General features: G+C 44.7%; 1 protein-coding gene across 4 annotated transcripts in view; it reads right to left on the reverse strand.

Annotated features, from left to right (window-relative positions):
• The window catches only part of PPP1R9B (protein phosphatase 1 regulatory subunit 9B), a 74,888-nt gene that overhangs the window by 30,770 nt on the left and 27,307 nt on the right, over positions 1-16,811 (reverse strand). For all 4 annotated transcript variants that reach the window (XR_014540998.1, XM_083582736.1, XM_083582734.1 and 1 more), the window contains 2 exons: positions 7,798-7,930; positions 4,868-4,988 (listed from right to left, as the gene is read on the reverse strand). Coding sequence is in view for 3 of the 4 variants with exons in the window: in XM_083582736.1 (XP_083438862.1) it covers positions 4,868-4,988; positions 7,798-7,930 (254 nt within the window). In the remaining variant the exon portion in view is untranslated. The remainder of the gene's footprint in view (positions 1-4,867; positions 4,989-7,797; positions 7,931-16,811) is intronic.

Raw genomic sequence — 16,811 nt, forward strand, 5'->3', positions numbered from 1 at the left:
ACCTGACAGGGTCTGCTTTGTTTTGAATTCTGCTTAATCAGCCTTGCGTTTAAGCCAATAGCCGCAGGTGACAAGAAATCACATGCAGGCAAGTGAGGAGGATGGTGGAGGAGAATAGATGAAGTGCCCTGTCCATAGCTGTCAACAGATTTGAAAATAAGGGACCAGCAGCCTTGAAAATAAGGGATCGGCAGCCAAAATAAGGGATTTTGCTTAGCTTATGCACGTCGGGGCTGCCATCGTCCTGGCATGAGGAGTTCCATTGTACAAATAATAATTATTATTATTATTATTATTATTATTATTATTATTATTATTATTATTCCATCGGCCCTTCCCCGCCCGAGAGAGAGGGAGGGAGGAAGAGAGACTCTCACCCGTGAGCCCAGCATGAGGCCGATGCGGCGCCGCGGTGGCCGCTGAAGCGCCACCCTTCTGCATCCCTCCCCACCCCCTTCTCTTCCTCCTCCCTCAGGCCGCCTCCGGCTTCCCCTGCAGCGCGGCGGAAGTCTCGCAAGAGAGGGGCTGCCTGCCTGCCCGCCGCCACCCGTTTCCTCACGATGCGCCCCTGAGGGGGAAAAGGGAGAGACGGGGACCTGGCAGCTTGTGCGTGCGCTCTCTTACGGCAGAGGACCCTGAGCCACTGCTTCCCTCCTGAGCCGGGTGAGCATGAAACCCGGGAAATTTAAGGGACATTATCAATCCGGGACAGCAGTGGGACACAGGGCTGGGATAAGGGAGTTTCCCGCCAAATAAGGGACGGTTGACAGCTATGGCCCTGTCCCTATCAGGCTGTCAGAGGAGAGAAGTCCTTCCTCTGAGCCTTGCATAGAAATGCAGTGTGCCACTGCTGGAAGGCCCTGTTCATCTCTGCCCCTTTTGCACCTCTGATTGCCCTTTGCCCCTTCATCACAATTCCTCGTTCTCGTGATCCCTTAGGGTATTTTTTTTTAGCTTATCTATGAAAACAAGCCAAGTTGGGGGGGGGGAAGGGGAGGGTGAAAGGCATGAAGGAAGTTTCCAAAATGATTCTTGCGCAGTTCTAGAACTCAGGGTCACCCAATCCCATCCCTTGGCAGCGGGTCCCGAGTTCAGAACAGAAAGAGGTTCTTCACACAGCTAAGCCTGCGGACCTCTCTGCTACAAGGTGCACAATGACTAATGACTAGATGCGTTCCAGTGGCGAAATCAACAGATATGACAGGAAAATGGACCCCTTGCATTCAGTAATGGTGTTATGCCTCTGATTAACAGCTGATGGGTATAAACAGTGGAAACTGGACGACACTCCTTGACAAAGACTTGGAGCATCTAACAGGCTCCCTTTGGAAGTTTGGGGCTGATTCAGAAAGGCAGCAATAATTTACAACGCTCCTTGTTTATTTCACAGCTGAGGTGATTTTAATCTGTTTTAATATTATAACTTTTATATGTTTTAAAAATATGGTTGTGATTTTTTTCTTGATTTTATTGTTAACCGCTCTGAGGTTCTTTACAATCAAGCAGTGCATAAATTGTATGAAATGAATGAATAAAATGAAAATAAATAAATATCCATGTAACTACCTTTCTATAATATCAAATCCCACACCTTGTGATTACTCAAACACAAAACACATCACAAATGCCATAACTCATTATCTCATTGCTGTCAACCCGTGGGATTCTTTATTCCCTGTACAAGGCCATAGTCTTTAAGGTTTTAATTGCTCTCTTCATACTACAGATCTTCCAGCGGTGATTTCACCTCAAACTATTTTGGGTAGAGAGTGAATCCTGCAATGGCAGGTGTAATCCCAGGAATTAAAAATAGCACAGTAAGGTGTGTACAGTTTGATTTCCTCTAATACGAAAATGTTTTCAGGGTTCAAAGCTAAACCAAATTAGGTTACACTGCTCAGGAGCTGCTACCGATTAATCAGAAACATGCCTTTTTAATTTTCACTGGGTAAACAAAATTATAAATCATAGGACATGATCCAACTGTTATTTCAATAAGTGTTCCCCTAGTTGTGACATACCATATTGAGATCAAGAATCTCTGCTACATTGTGGTCACGTATAACAAAGCCACCCAAATCCATTCTTCTTTCCAAAGCACTTTTGGAAGGGGGAAATTAAAAATGGAGGCAGAGGTGCAGTTTAAGAGAAAAGCAATTGGCAGGTGAAGGGTTATAGATTGCCCATTCCTTGCACCCTCCTTCTTCGGCTCTGATGCACATCACACCTTCCAGAAAACTGTCAACAATGGATAAGGTGCTGCTGCAACAGTGCTTGCTTTCTGCCATCTTAAAAATTTGCTCGGGGAAAAAAGGTTGGCTCTTCATTGCAGAACAGTACGAGAATTGTTGCTTCGACATATCATTGTTTTATGATATGTTCGGGTCTGTTATGAAACCGGGAAAGCAGTTGGTTAAATAACCCTGCCTTCCACAAAAACATTCCATCTCTTTATTTATTTCTTCTGGAAACAAACATGCAGCCCTCAACGCATTTATAAGGGAATCAAGTCAGTAACTCAGTAAACTGCCCTTCAACTCGGTGCTTAGGATCACACTGAAAGACTCTGAGAGCCTGGCCGCAAACTAACACTCGCTGCATGAGAGCATCCCCGCCATGCGAAAGTTTTTGCCTGCTGAGAATTCTGTTTGCTGTCCCATGAACAAGCCAAGAAAGTTGGAGGGAACAGAAAAACCACAGGCATATATATACACACGCACACACACAAGATGGTGAAGGAAGAGACTCACGTCACAGCAAAACACCGCACATTTAAAGCATGTTGCTTTCCCCATAGAATGGGAGAGCTGGGAATTGTAGCTCAGCGAAGGGCCAAATTACAGTTCCCAGGATTCTTGGGGGACGACGACAATGTGCTTTAAAGGTGCTTCGTATGTACAATGTGTGTGTGGCCTCTGGAGGCCTTTCCTCTCCGTTCTTTATCTCTCCTTTGCAGATTGTTGTCCCTGCTGCGTCTGTTCCCAGTTCCTAAGGAAAGTTAGGTATTTTCTGAGCAGAGGAGTAAAGAACGGATGCAGAAAGACAGAAAGAAGCTCCTTCTTCACTCTGTGTATGTGTGACGTTTATCCCCTCCAGCTTTCTCTGCCTGTTGAAGAGGAAGGGGGAAAGTACTTCATAATTTTCAGCAGAATTGTCTGCTCTCGTGCAGTGAGTATAACATGTTTGAACATTGAATATACAGTGGTACCTCAGGTTACATACACTTCAGGTTACATACGCTTCAGGTTACAGACTCCGCTAACCCAGAAATAGTGCTTCAGGTTAAGAACTTTGCCTCAGGTGGAGAACAGAAATCGTGCTCAAGTGGCGCAGCGGCAGCAGGAGGCCCTGTTAGCTAAAGTGATGCTTCATGTTAAGAACAGTTTCAGGTTAAGTACGGACCTCCGGAACGAATTAAGTACTTAACCCAACGTACCACTGTAATCTGAATGCTCCCTCTCCTCCCGTGTTTCACTTCCAAAAACAGATAAGCACTCATCATCCACCTGCGTTCTCCATTTCTTTCCCAATGTCTTTGTTTTCTGTTTTTAGGTGTTCTTATCTGTCAGCCGCCTTGAGTCCCTGTCTGGGAAAAAGGCGGGGTATGTATGATTGCTTGCAAGTATCCCTTCACCCAGAGCTGGTTTTCCCAAACTTGGGTCTCCAGCTGTTTTGGGACTACAATCAGTGCTGGATTTACATATAAGTGAAACAAGCTATAGCTTAGGGCCCCACTTTCTTGGGGGCCCCAAAAAAATTGAAAGGAAGAAAAAATGTATTTCGCTATTAATATACTGCTTAATTGTATTTCAGTTCAACAATTACTTTGATAAAATACATATTCTGTTATGTGCAAATGGCTTTAGATACCTATTAGGTCCATAAATTACCATATAGCATACCGTATTTTTCGCTCCATAAGACACACTTTTTTCCTCCTAAAAAGTAAGGGGAAATGTCTGTGCGTCTTATGGAGCGAATGCGTGGTCCCTGGAGCCGAATTGCCCAGGGGCAAAAAGCAGATTGTGCTTTTTTTTTTTTTTGAAAGAGGGAAGGGGGTGTTGAAACAAAGCCGCTGAGCAGCTGATTGGCAAGTGACTGGGAGGGAGATAAGGGATGCTAGCGATAAAGGAGGCTGCCTGGGAGTGAGTGGGGAGGTATCCTCAGGATTTTTGCATTGGGTCACCCCAAATTCACCATCAGATCACATAGCATGTCTATGGCTACAGCCTGCACCAAAAAAACCCACACATCCACGGTTTCGTGGGACCGCAATGGCACAAAAACATAGCTACAAAGCATGGATCCACATGGATCCTCAGGATTTTTGCATTGGGGTACCCCAAACTCACTGTCAAATCACATATCATTGTGGCCACAGCATGACCCACAAAAATCATACGTCCACTGTTTCGTTCAGAATATTTTTTTCTTGTTTTCCTCCTCTAAAAACTAGGCGCATCTTATGGTCAGGTGCATTTTATGGAGCGAAAAATACGGTATATTCAACACAAAAAACAGTGAGAATCTGTTGTTAACAAAGGACAGCTGGACATATAAAGGGCCCCATTACCTTCAGTAGCTTAGGGCCTCATCAAACCTAAATCCGGCCCTGACTGCAATTCCCATCCCACTGGTCCTGCTAGCTAGGGATGATGGGAGTTGTAGTCCAACAACAGCTGGAGACCCAAGTTTGGGAAGCGGGGACCCAGAGACATGGAATGCTTGCTTATGGTAGCTTTATGAGCGCAGAGAAACACATCACATCACAGCTGGCAGGGTTTTTCTTTCCCCTGCTCCCAGTACCCCCTTCTGTGAGTCAACGTTAGGGCTTTTGCAGTGGGTTCAATGCCAACCAGAGACTGACCTGCCATCTCGGTGAGCTGCTCCTCCTTCTGTCACCGTCTTGACAAAGATGCCAAGTTTTTCTAGGCCCATATCAGCACCGGCTCCCATCCCAATGATGCTGATTCCGAGCCCCTCAGAATCTGCATGAGGGAAAGCAAAAGGTGATTTTCTTAAGAACACGAGGTTCCAGGAGAGTTACCAGAATTAGGTCACAGGGCAAGTTACAGCCCTGGACAGCATACTGCAACAAATACAACAGGTATGCACAAGGATAAGTCAACAAAAAACTCCTTTGAACTACTAAGTCAGACAATCACAATGCTTTTCACATTGTAAATGTAAACTAATAGCAGGGAAAACGGGTAGAAACTTCTCTGCTTGCATTGCGGTGCACCCTGAACACGGACCGGACCACAGGCAAGAAGATCCAAGCATCGCCCATGAAATTAGAAGCAAAGAAGAAGAAGAGGTGGAGGAGGAGGAGGAGGAGGAGGAGGAGGAGGAGGAGGAGGAGGAGGAGGAGGAAGAGGAGTTTGGATTTGATATCCTGCTTTTTCACTACCCGAAGGAGTCTCAAAGCGGCTAACATTCTCCTTTCCCTTTCTCCTCCACAACAAACACTCTGTGAGGTGAGTGAGGCTGAGAGACTTCAGAGAAGTGTGACTAGCCCAAGGTCACCCAGCAGCTGCATGTGGAGGAGCAGGGAAGCGAACCCAGTTCACCAGATTATGAGTCTACCGCTCTTAACCACTACACCACACCAAGAAAACCAGGACATGCAAATTAGGGATGGTTGATGTATCAGTGCTTCAGGTCCTAAGGATTAACATTCTTGGTGGTAGGGTGGAGGAACCATTTCATTAAAGGCCTTTTCCTTATTTGTTGTTTATTTCCCAAGTTGTTTACTTTCCTTGCTTCGACCACATCCCAGTTTCTATGAAAAAGTAGCTGTTAAGGTAAGAAAAAAAACCCAAAAGGATAGGACAAGGTGGGTGTAACAGGTAGCCAGGTTTTATGAACAAACACAAACACATACATGCACACACACACACACACACACACCCATACAAGTGGTAAAGCTTTGCTGCTAACACAGCTGTGGTCATTTCTGCAGAGGAACAGTTTGCCAATATGGTCAAGGTGTTAGTTACCTCAAGAACAGATAACTTCACAACTCCATTACAGTGGTACCTTAGTTCTCAAATGCCTTGGTTCTCAAACAACTCGGAACCCAAACACTGCAAACCCAGAAGTAAGTGTTCCGGTTTGCGAACTTTTTTGGATGCTGAACGTGCTCTGTTTTGAGTGTTATGCTTCCATTTTGAGTGCCACATTTCCGTTTTGAGTGTGACGTTGAGGTCTGTCTGTTTTTGCTATTTATTTTGCGTTTTTGTTGCTCTCTCTTTTTGTTTTGTGTGGAACCCAGTTCAGCTACTGATTGATTGACTGTGAGACTGTAGTACATTGCTTATTGCTTTCATTTTATGGATCCATGGTCTCGTTAGTAAAATTTATGTTATATTGCTGTTCTAGGGGTTGTTTTCAAAAGTCTGGAACGGATTAATCCATTCTGCATTGCTTTCTATGGGAAAGTGCGCCTTGGTTTTGGAACGCTTTGGTTTTGGAATGGACTTCTGGAACGGATTAAGTTTGAGAACGAAGGTACCACTGTAGTCCACAAGCTGCCACTAGGCTGCCCATTATGCCACTGGGCTCAGCTCAAGGTTTTTATTTTAGCATTCAAAGCCCTATACAACTTGGAGCCAATTGTGTTCCTCCGATGGGACCCGGTTTAGAGTCCCATATGCTTAGATATGCTTGACATCAACTAGATACTAGGATTTTAGTTTTGCGGCTCCAGCTCTGTGGAATCAGCTCTTGATCTCCTTTCATTTTTACTCTTAGGCAGCTATCAAATAAGTTTTCTCTCTCTCTCTCTCTCTCTCTCTCTCTCTCTCTCTCTCTCTCTCTTTCTCTCTCTCCAGCGTGGTGTAGTGGTTAAGAGCAGTAGATTCGTAATCTGGGGAACCGGGTTCGCATCTCCACTCCTCCACATGCAGCTGCTGGGTGACCTTGGGCCAGTCACACTTCTCTGAAGTCTCTCAGCCCCACTCACCTCACAGAGTGTTTGTTGTGGGGGAGGAAGGGAAAGGAGATTGTTAGCCGCTTTGAGACTCCTGAAGGGGAGTGAAAGGCGGAATATCAAGTCCAAACTCTTCTTCCTCTTCTTCTTTTTAAACAATGGCTTTCCCTGAAGAGTGACTCAGCCATTTTACATTGTATACCACAGAACACCTGGGTTTTTAAGATCTGCTTTTCAGATGGTTATGCACATTTTTGCTACCTATTTTGTTGCTTTTTAAATATTTCCGTCACACACACACTGCTTCAAAATCACTTTTTGGGGGAGACAGTTTGTAAATCCTTAGACAAACAAATAAATAAATAAAGAAGGGGAGGGAATGTAAAGGCTGGTGTTGATGACAACGGAATGCAAAATACCGTCTGGGACAATTTAATTAGAATGTAAATGTATGCAAAATTACCCTTCTCAGCAGCAGTAGCTGGCGATAACACAGTAATCTCAGCATCCCTGAGTAAATCAGAGCTTAAATGTATGTGGAATGAACACGGCCGTGACACTTCACAGCGGCAGCGGCGGGTGACAACAAAATCATCTGAACATTAGCACTTGCAGTGGGGCTACGAAACCATTGTTGCTATCCAGGCCCAAATGGAAAGAAATGAACTATTGGGTACATTGCAATTCAGTGGCCAGGCCATCCCTCAGCTCAAAATCTCTGACAAAGACCTTCCTGGGTGATGTGTGTGTGAATGTAAAGAAACACCTTACATTCCCCAGCTAGCTGAATCAACAAATAGGCTCCCACCTTCTCCACTCCAGAAAACCCATTTTTACCTCACACCTGTACCAGATTTCTCCATTACCTTTATCTAGTTCCACAGGAAAGAGGTCTAGCCTCTCCACCCGCTTCTCGAGTTCATACTCTGCCGAGGCAGCCATGGGATCGACATCTTCGTTCCGCCGGTCGTATTCCTCGTTGGAATAGGTGCTAAAAACCTGGACAGAGAAAGAAAAGATATGAGCACAATGGCACAATGGAACACCGTAACGGAAGCCAGAGTGCATGGAAATGCTGTTTACCTTCCCGCCGCAGTGGTACCTATTTATCTACTTGCACTGGTGTGCTTTTGAACTGCTAGGTTGGCAGGAGCTGGGACAGAGCAATGGGAGCTCACTCCGTCACCGGGATTCGAACCGCCAACCTTCCGATCAGCAAGCTCAAGAGGCTCAGTGGTTTAGACCACAGTGCCAGCCGTGTCCCTGGACTAGATGGGACACTGGCCTAATCCAGCAACACTCTTCTTATATTCAATTCTCTCTTCTTATGTACACACACACACACACACACACACACACACACATTGTGCGTTAAGAAAAGCACTTCCCTTTGTCAAGTTCTGTGCTGCGACAGGGAAGTCTCTTTCTCCCTGTACAGCGTGGAAAACACAACTTAGGGATTCAGGAAGAGATCACAGGAAGGAAAATTCGAGACACTGAACAATGGAGAAGGGAGGTGATTTTGGTGTACTTTGGATGGGATTTGGAGGGAGACCTTAGTGACAGCTAAAGCAAGGAGCGTTCAAAATCCTACGCCAAATCTTTTCCAGAGTAGATGGGTCACCCGGATATCATTCTCAGTGAGCAAGGCCTCATTGTTACGGCCTTTCAGTAGCCCTCGACAAATGAACAGGGCTTGATTCCTCGTTCCGCCATCTCACATGGCCAAACTGGCTCTCACTTCTTACCTCCTAAGTCAGAATCCATATTTATATATCCTCTCATATTCACACGAAACAGTCCTTATCCCTGGGATGAATTTGTAATGAATCTGTTCAGTATTTAACCTTTCAAACTCCCCACTTCTATCGCTCTAGAATTGATATTTGCTTTTATTGCAAGCTGACTTCTGGGTCTGCCATACCAAAAGTGCTGGTATATGCTTAAATAAAATTTGTAACATGTCCTTAATTTGAGCAATACCGGATAAGTGGTGTTAATTCGGTTTGGCGTGGTACATTGATTTGGTAAAGTGACTAGTTGTTTGAATGCAAGGTGAATTCAGTTTGCAATGCTTTGACTGCTGCAATGCACTCTACGTGGGGCTACCTTTGAAGGCGACTCAGAAACTACAACTAATCCAGAATGCAGCTGCCAGACTGGTGACTGAGTGCGGCCGCTGGGACCATATAACACCGGTTCTGAAAGAGCTCCATCAGTTCCCAGTACGTTTCCAACCACAATTCAAAGTGTTAGAATTTGAGCTGAGGTAGAAAAATGGTGAACTCCTCTCTTTGCTGCTACATTTTTTTTTAGGTAGACACACAAACTTACTAAAACTTGGGACATCTGAATTGTTTTATATGGCGCAGCAATCACTTCTCTAACCAAGGACCAAAATTAAAGGCTTAAAAATGACCCAAGAAGTTTCTTCTCCAGATGACAGGAGTATCATTCTAGTTGCCTTCTCTTCATTTTATTGGCTAGACCCACTTCCCTAAATTACTTCATTCATTGGTTTAAAACATTGAAAGGTTGGGACAGGCTAGTTTCTTACCGAATGAATGAGCAGAATTCACGTTTACACCATTTTGCCTCCTTTCTCTCGTTGCAGAAGGCAAGAGGATTGCAAACAGCGAATCCAGGGATTATGGACCCATGGTTTCACTCATGAGTTTGTTTGTTTTTGTTTGTTTGTTGCAGGGCTCCTTTGCCCTCTGAACAGGCAAAACTTTAGTTACCAAAAAGCCTCATGTAATCATGAATAAGTGATATCTCTTCTCTTGTTTTTCCCCCTCGCATCCATCTGTAATTACAACATGAAATTAACTGATGGCATCACTTCCCCAGCAGCTCTGTGCTCGCCTTGATGTAAGTTGCCAACATCGCAAACAGTTGACACCTGAGCACAGATGCATGGAGGTCACCCCAATCAACCCCTCTGGATGATTACAACCAAGACTTGTCTCCATGGCCAAGGTTTGCTGTTTCACTGCACAATTTAGAAACACAGAGTAAATGAATACCCCATCGGGTACGGTATTTAGACCATTCTGTGTAAGCCACAGGTTGCCAACCCAGTGCCTGCGGGCACCAATATGCCTTTCAGTACCTCTACTGCAGCTCATGAAAGTTCTCCGAAAATATCCTCTCGGAAATCCCCTTTTATGTATTCAGTGGGTTCTGTGTTTGCCTGAGCTTGAGTCTGGACTAAGGATTCTGAGCCCCTGTGTTCTGATTCGATACATGATATCCAATCACAGAACATTTCAGGATTTGGGCCTCTGCCATTGGCCCTTAAACTCTGAGTCATGATTCGCAGCTTGGAAGTTTAGACAGCCAATCACGTTGGGAGTGGGAGTGGCCCGGGCCTTCAGAAATGTATATAAGCTGTTGCTTTGCCCCTGTTGTTCAGTTCTGTTAGTTCAATAAAAGTTCTTGATGTTATCACTGTGTTTTGACTCGAGGGAACCCACCTACACTTCACACTTCACCCACCATGCATGAGACTGCTTGCTCTTTCCGGTCGGCATCTCCTATATTTAACATGCCTTGCTCAACATGTCCACTTGACCTTCTGTTCTGAACAGAGACGCAAAGAGCATGTGGGTGCCTGTTTTCTATTGAGAGCTGCAACAGTTCCGTCCAATGCCCTTTTAAAGTGTCTGTGTGGGAGGGAGCGTTATTGGGTTATTTCTATTTTGATTATGTATTTTGTGTTTTTAGATCGTAATTGTATCCTGTGAACCGCCCTGAGACCTGCGGGTATAGGGCAGGATACAAATTTAATAAATAACAACAACATTTTGTCTTCCTGTCTCTTTTTTTGCTCTTTTAAATGTGGCAGCCATTTTATGTTATGCCGCATCCCCTACGTCAGCCATTTTGTGAATGGTGCCCACGGAACTGCCTCAAAATTTCAAATGTACCCAACTGGCCAAACAAACAAACAAACCTCCTGACCTCTCCAGGCATTGCAAGGAGGAGTTAAATGAGCATGTGGAGGGATGGCAGTGGGAACCAGGACCTCAATCTTTTGCTGTTACTTGAATAGTCCTCATTCCCCTTTCTTCCTTAAATGCTCTCTCTTGGGGCCATTCCAAGGCATTTCGCCATCTAAGGCAAAGCACAAGACCAAGTTCTCCCTGATCCACATACAGAACCTGAGTTGATTCATAGGGCAACCTTAATTGACTTGAACGTTACTTCGACACAGGTAACAAGACAGCACCCTCCACTAGTTTAGGAGATGAAGGGCAAGCCGACTGGCACAACATACACAAAGCAAATGAAATACTGTGAAAATCAGTGAAACAAGGTTTGTAGCCGGCATCGCGTTAAGGCTTTGTTCATTTCTAGGTTTTTCTAATTTTCTCCTTAAACTTTGTGATTTTTGTTATTTAGTTTAATTCTATAAGGTAATTTTTAGTCGATTACTTCTCGTTTCAGGGATTTTCACAGTATTTCATTTGTTTTGTGTAGTTTTCAGTTCTGTGACTGCCTTTTTTCTACTGACTGGCACAACATAGCTCTTTCCTCCAATGCCTCATTGCCACTCCCCAACCCCCAATATTGTACCACCTGAGGCAGCAGCTTCACGCTGCCTAATGGCAAGGCCGGCCCCAAACCTCTCCTACATTTGTTCACCCTTTCCTGCCTTCTTTTCACAGATCAAAGGACGAATTCTTTCCCTTTAGCTTTCTCGCTCTTTCCCCTTGGCTTCGGAAAGCTCACGTCTCCACCCCGCCAAACACACGCTTTGAGCCCTCCGCAGATCCCGATTTAGCTGCCATCCCTGTACGTACGCTTCCCCGCTTAGGAGATTCATCCCCGCCCCTTTGCAACTTCCATCCTCTTCCGCCTCCAATCCTCTCAGGCTCGCTCTATCCTGTAATCAAAGCCGCAAAGGCTGTCACAGCCAGAGACAGAAAGCACGAAAACACCCCGCTCCCAAAACCCACGGCGGCATCAATTAAGCTGCCAGGCTAGCCGTTCGGCCTGCCCCTTCTTTGCCTTTGCACCCACCACCTGCGATGCCTAGTCAAGGACAGGGAGTGGGGAGTCCCCACCCCACTCAGTCCCATCTATGGATGCAAAGGAACACGGAAAATAAAATAGGAGGAAAACACACGCTTTCTGAGCTCGTGTGTGGGAAGAGAATGGAAGTTTGGAATAAATATGAGTCCTGATTCACCCCGTCCCCCCTGTCTCTCAGGGTTTAGTAAAACCCTCGGCAGATCCGTTGGGCTCAGAAAATTATTACTCAAAATAGACCTGTCAGGAGATTAAAACGCAGCTGGGAGAGGGAGCGCAAGTGGTTTAGGCGCATTCATGGAATTCCCCCCTAGATCGCCTGTTTTTGAACTGTACCCATTGTGCAGAAATTGACAACAGGAGAGCGAAAATGGATTCTATGCGCCCTAATGGTGGCCAAGGGACCAATACTGATGAATTGGAAGAATAAAGATATGGTTCCCCTTAATCGATGGTTTGACAATATGACAACTTTGGCAGCATATGAACGGACAGCTTGAATAAATACAACGGAATATATTAGTTTATTGACAATTACATGTGTATTTGGCTAATAAGAATATGCACATCTGTATATTATTGCACAACAGTATTTTTCTTTTTTCCCACTCTCACTCTTTCCTTTTTCCCCCCTCACTCTACCTTTTCATAAATGAAATTCTTCTAATGAAATATCAATAATAAGAAGAAAAATCCTATCTTTTCTTAGGAAACTATGGATTTTCCTTTTTCATCCTTCTAGACTGTCATTTTCCTCTCCACTCCCATGTCAAGGGCACTCTTGCCTATACATATGTGGTCTGGAAGGAATTCCCTCTCTCGTCAGAATGGGCAATAGTCACCTTTATTTCATCATTTCATTCTCTAATAATACATAGGTGGGCTCACTTATGTGAGCCATCTCTTTACACAGTCTGAGGGGATTCCTGATGCAACACCACCTTCTCTGCTCAAGTGATTAACAATATGGCACCCACCAATACATCCTGCTGCGCCCACAACAGGTTTCAGTAAATATCTCCTCAAAAATCCACAACGCATGAGAGATTGTTGGCTCTTGCTGTTCAGTTCGTGTTAGCACTGACTTGGCCTCTCCTACACTCAACACATCCTCTTAAACCTTCACCGGATGCCAGGATTTGCTGCCCACCCTCTCATCTGTTCCAAACACAACATGTACGGCTAATGTATGAGGAGGGGCACATGCAGTGCCAGATTTACATATAGCTAAACAAGCTATAGCTTAGGGCCCCATTCTTTTGGAGGCCCCCAAAAATTTAAAGGGAAACAAAACTGGATGTACATTTCCAAAATATAAGATAAAAATCAAATCAAATCAAACCTACACACAGCAACAGTGTTTTGTTGGCTTCTATGATGTAAGACATGGGCCCCTCCTGCTAGCCTGCTCCCTAAAATATCACTGGTTTGCTCATTTCTATATACTGTACAGTGGTACCTTGGTTCTCAAACTTAATCCATTCCAGAAGTCTGTTCCAAAACCAATTTCACTATTAATATACTGTACTTCTTCTAAATTGTATTTCAGTTCAACAATTACCGGTACTTTGAAAAAATACATATTTTGTTATATGCAAATGGCTTTAGATACCTATTAGGTCCATACATTGCCATATAGCATATATTCAACAACAAAAAACAGCGACCATTTGTTGCTGACAAAGGACAGCTGGACATATAAGGGCCCCGTTACCTTCAGTAGCTTAGGGCCTCATCAAACCTAAATCTGGCCCTGTGTGCATGCAGGTCTCTTTTCTGCTCTTTCAGAGGTGGCATCTTGCGTTATTCCATGCCCTCATGGCAGCCATTTTCTGTTACGCCAACTTTTGTGAAGAAACCAGAAGCTTTTCTATTAGGAACCAACATCCCAAAGGATCAGAAAAGACTTTTTATGTGTGGAACAACAGCCGTCCGGATGCTACTAGCCTGAGCTGGAAAGAAGACAAAGTCTCTACCAGAGGACAATGGCAAACCAAGCTGATGGACTATGCTGAGATAGCAAAGCTGACTGGAAAATTCAGAAACCAAGAGAAGAAAAACTTTATAAAAGAATGGGGGAAAATTATAAGTTACCTAGGAGACCACTGTAAGCAGATGGAAACAAGAGCAGGATTTTGACTCACTAGTAGTGAAAAAAATACTATGGATAATATGGTTTGATATAAGAATTGGAGTATGCATGAATATGCAGTTGCAGATGCTTAAAATAAGACTCCAAGGAAGGGATGGGGGGAAGTCTTGAGATTCAGAGAATCTCTTGATACAGATATGTTTTTACTAGTTTGTGTTTATTTGTACTTTGTAATTGTAAAACCAATAAAAAGGAATTGGTATGTATATATATATATATATATATATATATATATATATCCCACAATGCCCTTGTGCATTGTGCAGGGCATCGTGGGAAATCACCATGGCTCATGGCTACATTTAGGGCTGACCTGCACATTCTCTGCGCTCACTTGAAGTTCACGTTTGTCGGCTCATATATACGCTGCCTGCTCGCTGTGCAACGGATGAAAAGAGAAATCATGCAGTACCAACACTTCTGTGAACGGGGCATGTCTGTGTCTTGTTTCCTTGTTCTGTGTCAGGGTGGGAGGAGACCAAGGGGCACGTTCCCATCTGGGCAGCCTCCCAGGAGCTGGTATGCCATGTGAATTTTGCTTCTGTACCCTAGGCTGATTTCTTCACAAACAAACAAACAAACACATAATCTGTCAAGTTGTGGGTGAATATATCAGACGACACAGCGATTCTTCAAACAGCTCTTGTTTATTCACAGGCCAGAAGAGAACTGAACTGAAGGGTTCAGCCAGCCTGCTTATATAGAGCTCCACTACAATGCAACAGTAACCACTTTCTGTAACTATCCAATCACTGAACGTCACTTTCAATTCCTTATTTGCATAAGTCAACCTGAGTGAAAACTATCTACAGTATCCCCCTGCTGGCCCAGGGTGAGAACTTCAGTACATAACAGAATCCTTCATCCAGGCAAGCAAGAAGCATTCTCAGAGTTCAGGGACACATTCCAGCCTGGATAAAACACACACCCCTGCTCTGTTGCCGCATAATGTGATCTGCTTTACTGAGTCCAGTCCTTCCTTGTAAAGGTAAAAAGGTCAAGGACCCCTGGATGGTTAAGTCCAGTCAAAGGCGACTATGGGGTTGCAGCGCTCATCTCACTTTCAGGCCGAGGGAGCCGGCGTTTCTCTGCAGACAACTTTCCAGGTCATGTGGCCAGCATGACTAAACCGCTTCTGGCACAATGCAACACTGTGACAGAAACCAGAGAGCAAGGAAATGCTGTTTACCTTCCCGCCGCAGCGGTACCTATTTACAGCAGTACCTCTGGTTACAAACTTAATTAGTTCGGGCAGTCCGTTCTTAACCTGAAACCGTTCTTAACCTGAGGTACCACTTTAGCTAATGAGGCCTTCCGCTGCCACGCCATTTCTGTTCTCATCCTGAGGTAAAGTTCTTAACCCGAGGTACTACTTCCGGGTTAGCGGAGTCTGTAACCCAAAGTGTTTGTAACCCAAAGTGCTTGTAACCCGAGGTACCACTGTATCTACTTGCACTGGTGTGCTTTCAAACTGCTAGGTATGGCAGGAGCTGGGGCAGAGCAACGGGAGCTCATCCTGTCGCGGGGATTCGACTGCTCACACAAGCAGCTCTTAAATACACACAGCACCAGTTCAATTCACGGAGCACAGGTACACTAATGGCTACTGCCTCCGATGGACAAATGGAGCCTCTGTATTCAGAGGTAATCTACCTCCGAGGACCAGGCGCCGGGCAGAAGCAGCAACTCGAAGGTGGCGACCTTCTTTGGGCCTTGCTTGGAAGCTTCCCAGAGGCTGGTTGCTATTGGAAACCGAACGCTGAGCGAGATGGATCTGTTGCTAATCCAGCAAGGCAATTACAGAGTTCTTAACATTTATTGCATAGCTCAGCCCCCTAGACATAGCGGGGAAGTAAGTGTCTGGCAAAGCAGGAACCCAGACCAGACCAAGCAATTGGACATCACTGCAGAAAGCTACTTTCGGCTTTTATGTGCTCTGCGTAGTCATGATATGGGTGGATTTTCACACTCGCTGCTTGCTCCATAATGACGGACCTTCCCTTGCCAAGGAGGTATCCCAAAGCCCGAGAATCTTGCAGAAACAGACTGGTTAGGATTATAGATTCAGAAGCTGCACCCACCCATTCCCTCTCTGGCACACTCCCTCCAAATTATCAATAGGCAGCTTCCTTTGTTGTGTTGTTTTCAGCACCTGCTAAAAAAACTTCTTTGTTTAGGCAAGGCTACCCAGAAATACAGTGGTACCTCGGGTTAAGAACTTAATTCGTTCCGGAGGTCCGTTCTTAACCTGAAACGGTTCTTAACACGAGGTACCACTTTAGCTAATGGGGCCTCCTGCTCCCAGCGCACGATTTCTGTTCTCATCCTGAAGCAAAGTTCTTAACCCGAGATACTATTTCTGGGTTAGCGGAGTCTGTAACCTGAAGCGTCTGTAACCCGAGGTACCACTGTATAATGTTAATACATAATTTTAACATGTCATTTTATTGTGTCTATTTTATTTAAAACTCCTGGTTTCACATTGCAAATCTTGTGCAACTTTCGATTTTATTGGTACGTTTTAATGGATGTTTAAAATGTCACGTGCCCTGCTTGAGAGGTTTTGGATACAAATCTTGTTAACTAAAAATAAATGAAAGAAAAAATCTTACCCATCACAGACCAGCCCCTCCCTTCTGCATTTTATCCTTTAAAATTCCCCATGATGGTGTACAGTTGTACCTTGGAAGTCAA

Source organism: Podarcis filfolensis (assembly GCF_964270895.1).
Source record: "Podarcis filfolensis genome assembly, chromosome: 13".
Classification (NCBI taxonomy): Eukaryota; Metazoa; Chordata; class Lepidosauria; order Squamata; family Lacertidae; genus Podarcis; species Podarcis filfolensis.